Source organism: Crinia signifera, chromosome 5 (genome assembly GCF_055691185.1).
Source record: "Crinia signifera chromosome 5, ASM5569118v1, whole genome shotgun sequence".
NCBI classification, from domain to species: Eukaryota; Metazoa; Chordata; class Amphibia; order Anura; family Myobatrachidae; genus Crinia; species Crinia signifera.
The window spans coordinates 334,276,093-334,289,346 of record NC_139221.1 but is presented as its reverse complement, the minus strand read 5'-3'; the positions used below and the strand labels follow the sequence as shown (position 1 = coordinate 334,289,346).

The 13,254-nt window shown below is 50.8% G+C and overlaps 1 protein-coding gene across 3 annotated transcripts in view; it reads left to right on the top strand.

Moving 5' to 3' along the window:
• HSF1 (heat shock transcription factor 1) overlaps positions 1 to 13,254 on the top strand; it is a 42,155-nt gene that overhangs the window by 8,139 nt on the left and 20,762 nt on the right. For all 3 annotated transcript variants that reach the window (XM_083145070.1, XM_083145069.1, XM_083145071.1), the window contains exons 3-7: positions 11,540 to 11,648; positions 11,735 to 11,871; positions 12,523 to 12,647; positions 12,737 to 12,812; positions 13,103 to 13,164. In XM_083145070.1, coding sequence (XP_083001196.1) covers positions 11,540 to 11,648; positions 11,735 to 11,871; positions 12,523 to 12,647; positions 12,737 to 12,812; positions 13,103 to 13,164 — 509 coding nt within the window. The remainder of the gene's footprint in view (positions 1 to 11,539; positions 11,649 to 11,734; positions 11,872 to 12,522; positions 12,648 to 12,736; positions 12,813 to 13,102; positions 13,165 to 13,254) is intronic.

Below are 13,254 nucleotides of genomic sequence, written 5' to 3'. Positions count from 1 at the left end.
GAGCATAAGAGATCTGGCGGATTCGGGGGCCGTGGAGCCGGTCCCAGAGGCAGAGCAGGGCCTAGGGTTCTACTCCCGTTTGTTCGTGGTAACAAAAAGTTCTGGAGGTTTCAGAACAATCTTGGATCTAAGAGATCTAAACGCCAGAATCTGGAAACGCAAGTTCCACATGGAAACAGCCAAGACTATCCTTATGGGTCTGAGAAGGGAAGACTACATGGTCTCTATAGACCTAAGAGACGCTTATTTCCATGTCCCTATCTATATACCAGACAGAAAATTTCTCAGGTTCTGCGTCAAAGGAAAACATCTTCAGTTTACCTGCCTTCCCTTTGGTCTCACATCCTCACCGAGGGTATTTACAAAAGTACTCGTAGTCATGATAGAGTGCTTAAGGAGAAAGAACATAGCAATATGGGCTTACTTGGACGATCTACTTATCTCAGCAAAGTCAAAAGCAGAAGCCGTCCGAGATACAGAAATAGTAGTCCAGTTCCTACAAGATCACGGATGGCTGATCAATTGGAACAAGAGCCATCTGTGTCCTACACAGACCATCCAATACCTAGGCGTCATCGTGGACACAGTACGGTTCGAGGTCACCCTGTCCGGCCAGAGATGCGAGAAGATTCAAGAGCTGGTAGAGGTAATCCAAAGGAATCGGAAGGTTCCGCTGAGACTAGCAATAAGTCTCTTAGGGATGATGTCTTCAACAGTGGAGGTGGTACCATGGGCCAGGTGGCATATGAGGACACTACAGTGGCATCTCCTACCCTATACCAGAAGCCAAGTTTCTCTGGAACGCTACTTCACACTCCCTCAATCAGTGGTGTCGTCACTTCAGTGGTGGCAAAGCAGGTACATGGCGGTCAGAAGAATGTCTCTTTCAAGCCCACAGTATGTAGTGCTGACAACAGACGCAAGCGTCACAGGGTGGGGAGCACATTGCTCAGGCAAAACTACCCAAGGTATCTGGTCCGTCCAAGAATCGGATCTATCATCCAACCACAGGGAGCTTCGAGCAGTTTTCATGGCCATGAAGTTCTTCTCAGGCGAAATAGGAAAATCCCACCTAAGAGTCTTCTCAGACAACGTAGCGACAGTCGCTTATATCAACAAGCAAGGGGGGACAAGGAGTCGCCCACTGCTAGAAGAGATCCGGTTGATCATGGGCTGGGCAGAGAAACATCTCCGATCCATCTCGGCATTACACGTGCCAGGGGAAGAAAATCAGCTGGCAGACTTCCTAAGCAGGACTCAAATTCTGCCAGGAGAATGGGAGCTGAAGGACTCAGTCTTCAGACAAATCGTTCGCAGATTCGGCCAGCCACAAATAGATCTGATGGCGACGCCAGAGAATATGAAGGTTCAGCGATTCTTCTCCAGAAACCTGGCACGAGGATCGGAAGGCGTGGACGCCCTGTCCCAGAGATGGCAGTTCTCCCTGGTATACATCTTCCCACCCTTCCCACTCATACACAAAGTACTGTGGAAGATCAGGTCGGAGAGAGTTCGGGCGATAGTTATTCTCCCATATTGGCCCAGGAGGGCCTGGTTCCCGATGGCAGAGGGCATGGCGGTGGCAGAGCCATGGTTTCTTCCAGTGTCACAGGATCTTCTGATACAGGGCCCAGTAATGTGCCAGGACCCACAGAAACTTCATTTAGCGGCATGGAATTTGAAAGGAAGCAACTGACAGATAAAGGCCTGTCAGCAGTCGTAGTAGACATGCTGCTTCAAGCAAGGAAGAAAGTTTCCTCTGATATATATTATAGAATCTGGAGGATCTTCGCGGGATGGTCTGAACATAGATTTCCTTTTCCCAAGGCTAGATTGGCGCATGTTCTACAGTTCCTCTGTGAAGGGTTTAATAAGGGCCTATCCATAGCAACTCTGAAGGTACAAGTTTCAGCCCTTAGTGTTCTACTGGATAAGAAGTTAGCAGACCAAGGACTGATAAAAAGATTTTTTCAAGCAGCCAAAAGAATCCGTCCAAGAGTTAGACCAGTGATTCCTCAGTGGGACCTCAATCTGGTGCTAAACGGGCTCATGGCAAACCCATTTGAACCATGTGAGAGAGCTGGGCTAAAATTTCTTACGTGGAAGGTAGCGTTTATGGTCGCTATTACGTCGGCAAGACGTGTAGGGGAGTTACATGCGTTACTATGCTGTGAACCCTACCTTAAGTTATTTCCGGACAAAGTAGTCCTAAGAACCAAACCTTCATTTTTTCCGAAGGTAGTCTCATCTTTTCATATGAGTCAAGATATTGTTTTGCCTTGTTTTTTTCCAAATCCAACCACTAGAAGAGAAAAAGATCTTCATACACTGGATATGGTGAGAATAATCAAAGTTTCCTTTTCAGGGTCCATGGGTCCCACAGGGGACATCAGGTTGTAGGTGGATCCAGGGGGTCCGAGGCACCAATCAGCGAAGCTTCTTAAGATTTCCCAGGATGCCCGGGCCCTCTCCCCTATAACCCCGCCTCCAGGCTCACACAGCTCAGTTTTTGTTTGGTGCCTGCAGGAAGCAGACGCACCTTTTTATCAGCAGGGATTACCTCACTGAGGTAATCCCATAAGAAGCTGCTATATTCTTTTTTTATTTTTACTTTGAATCTGCCGCCTAAGCGGCTGAGCCGCTTTGCGGCTGAGGCTGCTCACCGCCGTCAATCATCTGACGGCGGCGCGAGCAGCCGCATCACTCCTGCCGGCGCCGACATTCCCCCACGACCTCGGTCAAGCGGGGTAGCCCGGCGGAGGGGAGACAGCGCCTAGCACCGCGGGATCTCCTCCAGGCAGCGTGGCCGGAGTCCAGGAGAAGGTAAGGCTCTCTTAGAGAGCACAAACCGCTGCCACGCTGCTCGCTGTGGGAGACAGCCGCAGCAGCTGGCGTGGACACTGGCCCTCGAGTCAGGGACTCCACTAGACCACCGGGGACCGGAGCGCAGGCCAGGATGTGGGGGACATCCATTTTACAAGGCTCCTTTTTACCTGGTGGGGGAAGACCAGCAAGGGGAGTTGGCGCGTAGCCTGCAGTCCCTCCCCCAGCTTTGGCGCCATTCTCCTCGGAGATAGCCGCTCAGTTAGCTGCATTAACCCTGTGCCCGCCCCCCTTCTCTCAGACCAGCGCCATTTCCACAGGCACAGTAGTCTTCCAGAGAGAGGGCACAGTCTCCCCTGTGAAACCGTTCACTGACTAAGTAATCGCTTTCACAGACACCCTAAATCCCCCTTACTCCATTAGAGTTCAAGCGGTTGATACAGGGTGTGACAGCATTTATAGGCTGTGGCTGTATGTAAATGCTGGTGTATGTGACTGCAATGTGCTAGTTCTTTTACTTTCACTTTCTGTCAGTATTTCTGCACTGTCCACTGTATTTCTCTCATCTTCTGAGGAGGATGACAGAGGTTTAATCCTCTAGGGTCACATACACTCAGTGATATCACTCTAGGTTTTCCTCTGTGGTATATACCTATTGTGCACTGTAACCCCCCCCACTTTGGGATTGTTTGCATTATATCCAAACGGGGTACAACCAGACAGAGTTTACAAAACTCCTGTCCTGCAAGAGCTGTGCTGCAAGCCTGTCTAACAGGATGTCTTCCAGGACGGGTTATATGTTATTCACTTTACCCCCCCTGGCCAGTCTTCTGCCACAGTGGTTCCCTCAACCTCCCTGGGCAGCCTAACAACAGTTACTAGGCAACCTATTGGATTGCCTTTGACCCCTCTGTAGTCCAGCCCCCCTCCCCCACCTTGGTGGGAGGCCCTGTCTACCTCTGTGCGGATCTGGCAGCAGTTTTCGGTAGCTAGGCAACACCTGCTACCTGACGCTGCACTACCTAATAGGTTTCTGTTAACAATTGCTTTCTGGAGCACAGGTTGACACAGATCATAAGGGGGAAAATAACGTTAATGCTGAGGATGTCATCAATATTCATAGTGACAATATGATGATGCTATGCCTACAGCACTCCTGTTTCAAAGCAGGGACAACTGATGTGGCAGCTCTCACTCATGCAATCCGTGAGGTGTTAATGTCAGACTTGGTGAAGCCTGAACCTACTGCTAAAACCAGAGATGGTTTCTAATAAAAGCAGAAACTAACCCTACTGCCCTCATTCAGACCACTTGATGGTAATCAGGAGGGATTAAGGGGCTAGTCAGGTTTGTGAACCACGCCTACTCCCTTGGTTTATTCTAAGGTATCCTTCAATACTGTTGGTCACTTCAGGATTGATATTAAAAGACCCTACCAAGGTGTTTGAAGCACTCCTTAAGGGCCATATCCCCATTCACTGGGGAGGACCTCTATTGACATGGCTAAAGCCACTTTATACAGGTCCTAGAAGACTCCTCCGAGGATGCTAAGTTATGTGTACTTCACATTAAACAAGCAGCATTATATACATATATACATAGATATTTATATCTATATATGTATATACATATATATATATATATATATATATATATATATATATATACATAGGAGCTATATCAGGCTGGCACTGTCGCTGCCCAGACATCCACCAGCTTCATTCATGCCAGCCGTATCATTTGCCCAATACAGGGAAAGTGGACCTGGAGTCCTGGTAGACCTTGGAACTTTTACCTTTTTAAGGGTAAAAATTATTTTGGGGAAAGGCCTTAACAAGTTTGCGGCCTCTCTGACAGCTGCCAGAATGGCGTGTCTATCCACGGCTTTACCCCAAAAAGGAAAACCCGAGATCAGTCCTATTCTAGGACCAATCATGCCATTAAGGCAAGCCCAAGCATGGGCCACTACAGGCTCCTGCCCATCCCGGCAACCACCTGCATAATGGCCCCTCCACAGGGGGAACCCCAAGCGGGAGGCTGACTTCTCGTCTTCCTCACCTGCAGCCATACCACACTGGATAAGGCATATCTCGTCCAATCCGGGAAAACAGTGTTAGACCTGGTTACTAAGTGGATCGGAGTCCACATGGGAACACCAGGTGCTGTAGGAACACCAGTGACTATACATGCCTGGGTAAAGGAAGTTGTGTCACAGGGATAAGGTCTTTGCATGGGTCTACCTCACACAGACTAAGCAGAACAATTATTAAAATAAAAAGGTCTGCCACGGTCTCGGGTCATCCCTCACCACTAGAGAAGACTCTGCTACTACTCGTCTTTGGTCCTGGTTCTAAAACGGAACTTACAGGCCACTTCTAAAACTGAAGTCTCTTTAGGGTGGTGCAGGGTTCAAAGTTTCGGATGGAAACTTTAAGGGCAATAATCCTACCCATGGAACGGGGGATAAATAGTCACCCTGGGCATTCGGGACGCTTACTGGCATGTCCCAGATCTGCCAGCATACCAGAAACATTTCAGGTTTGCTTTTTAAAATAGCCATTTTTAATTCTACTGGGCTTAGCCACAGCCCCAGGATTTTCACAAAACTCATGGCTTTTATGGCTGAACATTCACCATCTGGGTATCCGAGTATTTCTATATATTTAGACGACCTACTACTGGTGGCCAAGTCCCTATTATTGCTGTTATCTCACCTATAGATAACAATCAGGACACTCCAACATCTCGGTTGGCTCCTCTCGCAACAAAGGTGGCATCTGGAGAGCTACACTGGACACTCAGTCATGTAGGATGTCTCTTCTCAGGGACAAGGACAATTCTCTGCATCACCAAATATGGGTGTTTTTTGCAGATTTCCAGAGTCTTAAGCCACTGGGCGCAATGAAAATCTTGGGAATTGATGATGTCAATGTTTGAACATGGTGGAGTGGGCACAGTTTCATTTTTGCCCTCTCAACACCTCATTCTGGCAAAACGGATGGACAATATCAGGTCCACAAGTCAACGTCCCTTCTGGTTCTAAGAAGGGTCGATCGCCGCCCTTCAAGGCTGGGGGACATTAGCTCACTCCCGAGCCTTGCAGGGCATGTGGGCCAATCCAAAAACACGTCTCTTCATTAACGTGTTGGAGCTTTGGGCAACTTACAAGGCCCTAATAATCCGCTCTCAGGACCTTCTTCAGAAGAACCCGGTCCTGATCAGAGTAGACAAGGCCACGGCTGTGGTGTACATACTTGACCAAGGATACCCTCGCAGCACTGCTGCTCTCCAAGTAGTCTCTAGGATCTCTGCCTGGGCGAAAGAGTGTCTTATGGCTCTGTCTGCGATCTTCCCAGCAGTTCTAAATTGGAAAACAGATCCCTAAATCGACTTCCATCGGGGGGAGTGGTCACTCCATCCAGAGTTATTCGCCCTCCTCAAAGACCGATGGGACCTACCAGACGTGGACTTAATGGTGTCCAGACACAACAAAAGTGTCAACATTCGGGTCAGGGTACAGGGATCATCAAGCTAGCTTCATGGATGCCCTAGCAGGTCCAAGGAATTATTATCTTCCGTATGTCTTCCCACCAAAATCCATGATTCCCAGGGTAATCAGGATATTCAAATAGGGAGGCGGGAACCTCGTCCTGACAGCTCCAGCCGGGCCACTCAGCACTGGTATGTGGACCTTCTACAAATGTCCTCCCAACCACCCTTCCTCTTAACCTTTCGGGTGGTCTCATACTCGAGGACCTGGTCAGCGCCTGTCGTTGATAGCGTGGCGCTTGAAACTACTTTACTGTAAAGTAAAAATTTTTCTTCCAAAATAAGCCAAAGGCATGATTCAGGCGTGCAAGCCAGTATCATTCAGAATTTATTACCAAATATGGCACACCTACTGTATGTGGTGTACGGCTAGGAAGTTTGTTCCAAAGGTTTTCAAGGTGGCCAGATTTCTGGCATCCCTACAACAGGTTCTGGACATTGGACTTAGACTACGTCTCTGAAAATCAAAGTCTCACCCTTATCCATCTGGGTTCAGATGAAATTAACCTTCTTGCCGGAGGTACGTACACTCCTACAGGGAGTGATTCATTCTCACCTCCATGTGGTCCCCCTACAACTCAGTGGGATTTGTCATTTGGACTGCAGGCCTTAATCAAGCCTCCTTTCGAGCCGCTACAAGCGGCGGATTTCAAAAGGTTGACAGACAAGATAGTATTCGTCTTGGTCATTGCTTCCGCAAGATATGTCAGCTTTCTCATGTAAGCTCCTCTCCTCATATTTCATCCCAATAGGGATGTTGTGGACTAAAACATCGCACCTTCTAAAGTTGGTCTCCAGATTCCACATCAATCAGGAGATGGTGATTCCGGCATTTAACACGGAATATATCTCTACAGAGGAACGCTTATTGGATGTGGTCAGGGCTCTGACCATCTACTTTGACCGTACTAAGACGGTCAGAAAATCTAATTCCCTTTTCGCGGTTTATGAATTCCACAAAAAGGGTTGGCCAGCGAACAAACAGACTATTGCTCGCTGGATCTGCATGGCTATTCAAGATGCTTATTGGCAGGATAATCTGCCTTTTCCTCCTTCCACCAAAGCACACTATTCCAGAGCGGCTGACCTATCATGGGCAACACGCCAAGGTGCTTTGGCCGAACAGCTGTGCAAGACTGCAACGTGGTCATCTGTTCATACCTTCATTAAGTTCTATGCTTTTGACACGTTCGCCTCCCAGGATTCCTCCTTTGGTCGTCAGGTACTTCTGGCAGCCTGTATTATTATCCCCCCCGTGTTTGTGTTTTTCCCTAGGATCGGTGGCGGAGACGAGTCAAAAGACTGGAGTCATGGGGGAAGGTGGTGGCTATGTACTGGTGGGAGAAGGGGGCGTGTCCTAGGGAAAAACTACCTGTCTAATTGTAAGGGGAGAGAGGGATGAACCCATTGTATGGCTGCCATGAAGTACTCCGAAGAAAAGGAATTATCGTAAGTATAATCCGTAATTTTCACACCGCAGCACTTAAACGGAAAGCACTTATGAAAAAAGTGTCTTCCAGAAAATGGCTGCCCCATAGGAAACCCTGTTTAAAAAAACTGTCTTTCGTATGGGGGCAGCCATTTTCTGAAAGACACTTTTTTCATAAGTGCTTTCCGAGCATACTGAGCTGCAGTGCCGGGAACCACAACGGAGATACCGGCACGGGGTAAGTCGACACGGGGGGGGGCCGACACGCGCGGGGGGGGGGGGGGGCGTCGACACGCGCGGGGGGGCTCCAGTGCTGTGAATACTTAATGAGCGCTCATTAAGTATTCACTGTGCTGAATTTAGGACCCAGCTCATTGGCTGGGTCCTAAATACCGTTTCAGAACCGATTTTGAGCCTAAAATACCGGTTCTGAAACGGGTAGGACCCTGCATTTTAACCGGTTAGAAAAAACGTTTTTTTCTAACCGGTTAAGTGGTCCTGCACCTTTCAGACCGCACACATTACCGTTTTAAAACGGTAAAAAAACGGCAATATACCGTTTTTAAAGTGCGGTCTGAAAGGGGCAAAAGGGAACCCGACAAGGTTTTTTGGGGCACACTTATAAACAATATGAAAATGAAATGATGTCTACATATTAAGATGTAACTTTTAATGGTTCAACACTTAAAATAAAGGTTTGATTCTTCCCTCCACTTTGAAGGAATAAATCAGAAAAAAACCCAGTTCAGTGTACATGCAGCGAGAATTTCTTTATACGTAAACTGTTCCTCTAAAAATACATGAAGGATCAATATTTTGACATCCGAATTGTTTATCGTAGAGGAAAATAACAGTTATGGTGGCGCAGGACACACCTCCTTATTGCAAGGAATTGGTGATGGGGGCAGTGGACAGAGGACCAGGAAATAAGGTGAGAGGAGGGAGAGAAAAGATAACGGCCATGCATAACTCCCACAGCGTGTTGGCTTCTGCTGTTATGGTGAGCTACAGCACCGGCTATTCCCTGTTAGTTCCCCAGACAGGTACTAGGTCGGCCCATCACTGTTTAGCTTCTGTGTTCGGCTGCTACCAGGCGGTTTCAGTCAGGTATGGTTGTAGGGTGATAATGAGGGAGCACCGCTGATCCGAAGAGAGCTAGAGCGTGCTTCTGCTGTTGGCTTCACCCCTTGGAATCTCTCCCTGTTACCATGTGGGCATTGCAGGGAGGTAGATTGTGGTGATGCCAATGAGAGAGTCACTTAAAGTTAGGATTTTTGAATAGGATAGTAAATAGTGGGTCGGATGTGATTGTCTGGGCCCCGCTTCTGCTGTCCCCAATCATACACAGTATAGGATTGCGGATGAGAGAGAGGGGGCAAGGCAATCCTCCCTTGAATAAGGAGAAGAAAATAAAGTTATGGCGAGTTGCCGAATAATTCTAACTGTAGTAGTAGTGAGGTGCGGGGGGATAGTCACTGTAGTAGTAGTAGTAGTGAGGTGCGGGGGGATAGTCACTGTAGTAGTAGTAGTAGTGAGGTGTGTGGGGATAGACACTGTAGTAGTAGTGAGGTGCGGGGGGATAGTCGCTGTAGTAGTAGTGAGGTGCGGGGGGGATAGTCGCTGTAGTAGTAGTGAGGTGCGGGGGGATAGTCGCTGTAGTAGTAGTGAGGTGCGGGGGGATAGTCACTGTAGTAGTAGTGAGGTGCGGGGGGGGATAGACACTAGTAGTAGTGAGGTGCGGGGGGGGGATAGTCGCTGTAGTAGTAGTGAGGTGCGGGGGGATAGTCACTGTAGTAGTAGTGAGGTGCGGGGGGGGATAGTCGCTGTAGTAGTAGTGAGGTGCGGGGGGGGGATAGTCGCTGTAGTAGTAGTGAGGTGCGGGGGGGATAGTCGCTGTAGTAGTGAGGTGCGGGGGGATAGTCGCTGTAGTAGTAGTGAGGTGCGGGGGGATAGTCACTGTAGTAGTAGTGAGGTGCGGGGGGGATAGACACTAGTAGTAGTGAGGTGCGGGGGGGGATAGTCGCTGTAGTAGTAGTGAGGTGCGGGGGGGATAGTCGCTGTAGTAGTAGTAGTGAGGTGTGGGGGGGATAGTCGCTGTAGTAGTAGTAGTGAGGTGCGGGGGGATAGTCGCTGTAGTAGTAGTAGTGAGTGAGGCCCGCTGTAGTACTGAGGGAACAGGCTGTGGCGATGCACTCGGATGCCGGGGAGACGCGCGCACGTTTGTGTGTGGGGGGGGATCTGGTTGTTCCGGAGAGATGTCACAGGAACAATTTGCAATCTTGTGCTGTTTTTCCAGTTTGGATCTAGTTGCTCATCTCCAGTTTCTCCATTCTGTCATCTCTACGCTGTATTTCCTGTGTCTTTGGCCAAGTGCAGCTCTGTAAGCTGATCCCCCGCTCACACATGGTTCTGATTTGCTGGGTCTGGGGGTGTGATGTACTTGCCGCTGGTAGCGGTTTGGCCATTATCCAGCGGAGAAGGAGGAGGAGAAGGGGGGTAATCTGTCACGGAGATCCCAGTGACTCTCCGATATCCCGGAATCTAGCACCTCATTCTGCATCATCCCAGTAATATGTCCTAGCGGCTCAGGCCCTCTGTGCTGGGTCTGTACTGTCGGCGGTTCTGCAGGCGATGGCTACACCTCTGCATAAGGTGCCGCTACTCTGCGCCTCATTAGCGGAGGCATCGGAGGAGAGTGTGTGCCAACCGCCTGGATGCCATGGGAAAACAAGCCACGTGTTGGGGTACCCACTTTCCTTTATGTACCCCAACACTACTGGCATACTGCTACTATGTAACTTTTATTCCCATGCCACTAGAACTGTGTAAGCTTGTGGGGACAGGGCCATCTTCCAGTGTGACAATAGCTATCTGGACCACATCGCTGTCATGCCTCATCACTATGGGCGATATTGTTATATCGCTCCCGATCTCCCATCTGAAGTGACGAGAGGTTGCGGGCGATAGTTAATAGGTATTTATATCATATCTCGTAAAGCCGCTGAACCCAACCAAACATGATAGTCCTGTTCGATCGCACGTACATTCAGATCGGCAGACCTAGGGAATGTGCGCTAAATACCAGCCGCTGATCGCGCCCGAGAAACAAACCATTCAGCTGTGCGCCATCTACTGGCCGATACCATGTCAGGGAGGAGGGGGGGTGTCCTGTGACTCAGGAAGTGCTGACATGTATCCGTTCTCTGGCCGTCACAGCTGCTGCAGTACCCCTTTCCATGCTGTGGTCTGTGCTCTGGGAGAGTTACCTGCAGTTTGGGTTCTCTCCTGTGATTACAGCGATCATTCACAGGAGAATCACCCATACATGTGCCGCACACTGCCCCCTATACACGCGTGTACCTGCACATACTCCCTTCCGTGTTACCCTGCACAACACATGCACCACGTGCCGCCTTGTCTCCGCCCTGTCCACGTGCCGCCCTTTCCACGCACCACGTGCAGCCCTTTCCATGCACCACGTGTCGCTCTTTCCACGCATCACGTGCCCCCCTGTCAACGTGTCGCCCTGTCCGCGCGCCCTGTGTCGCCCTGCCCGCGCGCCCTGTGTCGCCCTGCCCGCGCGCCCTGTGTCGCCCTGCCCGCGCGCCCTGTGTCGCCCTGCCCGCGCGCCCTGTGTCGCCCTGCCCGCGCGCCCTGTGTCGCCCTGCCCGCGCGCCCTGTGTCGCCCTGCCCGCGCGCCGCCCTGTCCGCTGACCACATGCCGCTCTCTTTATCCAGGAGGGGAACAGTTTCCATGTGTATGACCAGGGCTGCTTCGCCAAAGAAGTTCTCCCAAAATACTTCAAACACAACAACATGGCCAGTTTTGTGCGACAGCTGAATATGTGTAAGTACTCACTGCTGTCCCACAGAGCTCGCACTCTAATGTTTGTGCACACAGGAGCTGACCGGCCTCTACTGTGTCTTCCCTAGACGGTTTCCGGAAGGTGGTCCACATTGAACAAGGCGGTCTTCTGAAGCCGGAGAAGGATGACACCGAGTTTCAGCATCCCTATTTCATCCGAGGTCAGGAGCACTTACTGGAGAACATCAAGCGCAAAGTGAACAATGTGAGTGGGGAGGGCCCAGAAGCAATGGGGGGCTGCAGGTACCGCATGGGGGGGCGCGCAGGAGGTCATGGTCAGACTTCAGGTACCGTATGAGGGGTCCCAGGAGGTAATGGGGGGCTGCAGGTAGCGTGGGAGGGGGTGGTATGGTAGCTCCCGAGGACTGGAGTCGGCTACCCCTGGTCTAGTGTGTATGGAAGGGGCAGGAGTTGTGGATGGGAGAGGGCAGGAGGTAATGGCCGGGCTGCAGGTAGTGTATGGGGGAGGGGGGGCTGCAGGTAGTGGATGGGGGGAGGGTAGGAGGTAATGGGGGGGCTGCAGGTAGTGGATGGGGGGAGCGTAGGAGGTAATGGCGGGGCTGCAGGTAGTGTATGGGGGGGCTGCAGGTAGTGGATGGGGGGAGGGTAGGAGGTAATGGCGGGGCTGCAGGTAGTGTATGAGGGGGGGCTGCAGGTAGTGGATGGGGGGATTAGGGTAGGAGGTAATGGCGGGGCTGCAGGTAGTGTATGAGGGGGGGCTGCAGGTAGTGGATGGGGGGAGGGTAGGAGGTAATGGCGGGGCTGCAGGTAGTGTATGGGGGGGGCTGCAGGTAGTGTATGGGGGCGGGGGGCTGTTCTGATCCATGGCGCTGACCTAGTACTTCTCTCTCCACAGCTGGCTGGAACCAAACCCGAGGAGGTGAAAGTGCGTCAGGACAATGTCAGCAAACTGATATCCGACGTCCAGGTGATGAAAGGGAAGCAGGAGGGCATAGACTGCAGGCTGCTAGCCATGAAGCAGTGAGTCTCCTTACTGACGTGTAATCATGTTACATGCGTGCACACATGGCAGACCTCTTACTGACCCCCATTTGTCTCTGCGCCCACAGTGAGAATGAGGCGCTATGGAGGGAGGTGGCCAGTCTCCGGCAGAAACACTCCCAGCAGCAGAAAGTGGTGAATAAGGTGAGAGGAATCCCATAGGCTGGTTGTGCCAGTAGGGGGCGTGTGTGGTGTGCTGGGAGGAGGGAACGGGGGGCGTGTGGGCTGTGCTGGGAGGAGGGAGCGGGAGGCATGCCTTATGTTGAGAAGGAGTGTGGTTTAGGTGTTGGGGGGGGGGGGGCGGGGGACACGGACCACAGACTGGGTTACCTGCAGGGATGGGGTATGGCGGGTGGGGTATGTACACAGTGGATATGTACCCACAGGGCGCTGACTGCCATATCTGCCCCTGTAATAATCTCTTCTCTCTCCAGCTCATCCAGTTCCTCATCTCTCTGGTCCAGTCCAATGGGATCCTGGGAGTGAAACGTAAAATGTGAGTGTGCTCAGATCTGATATTGCTCTCCATATAGGTCTATATATTATCCATAGGAATGTCGCCCCCTATTGTACATTGTTGTGAATT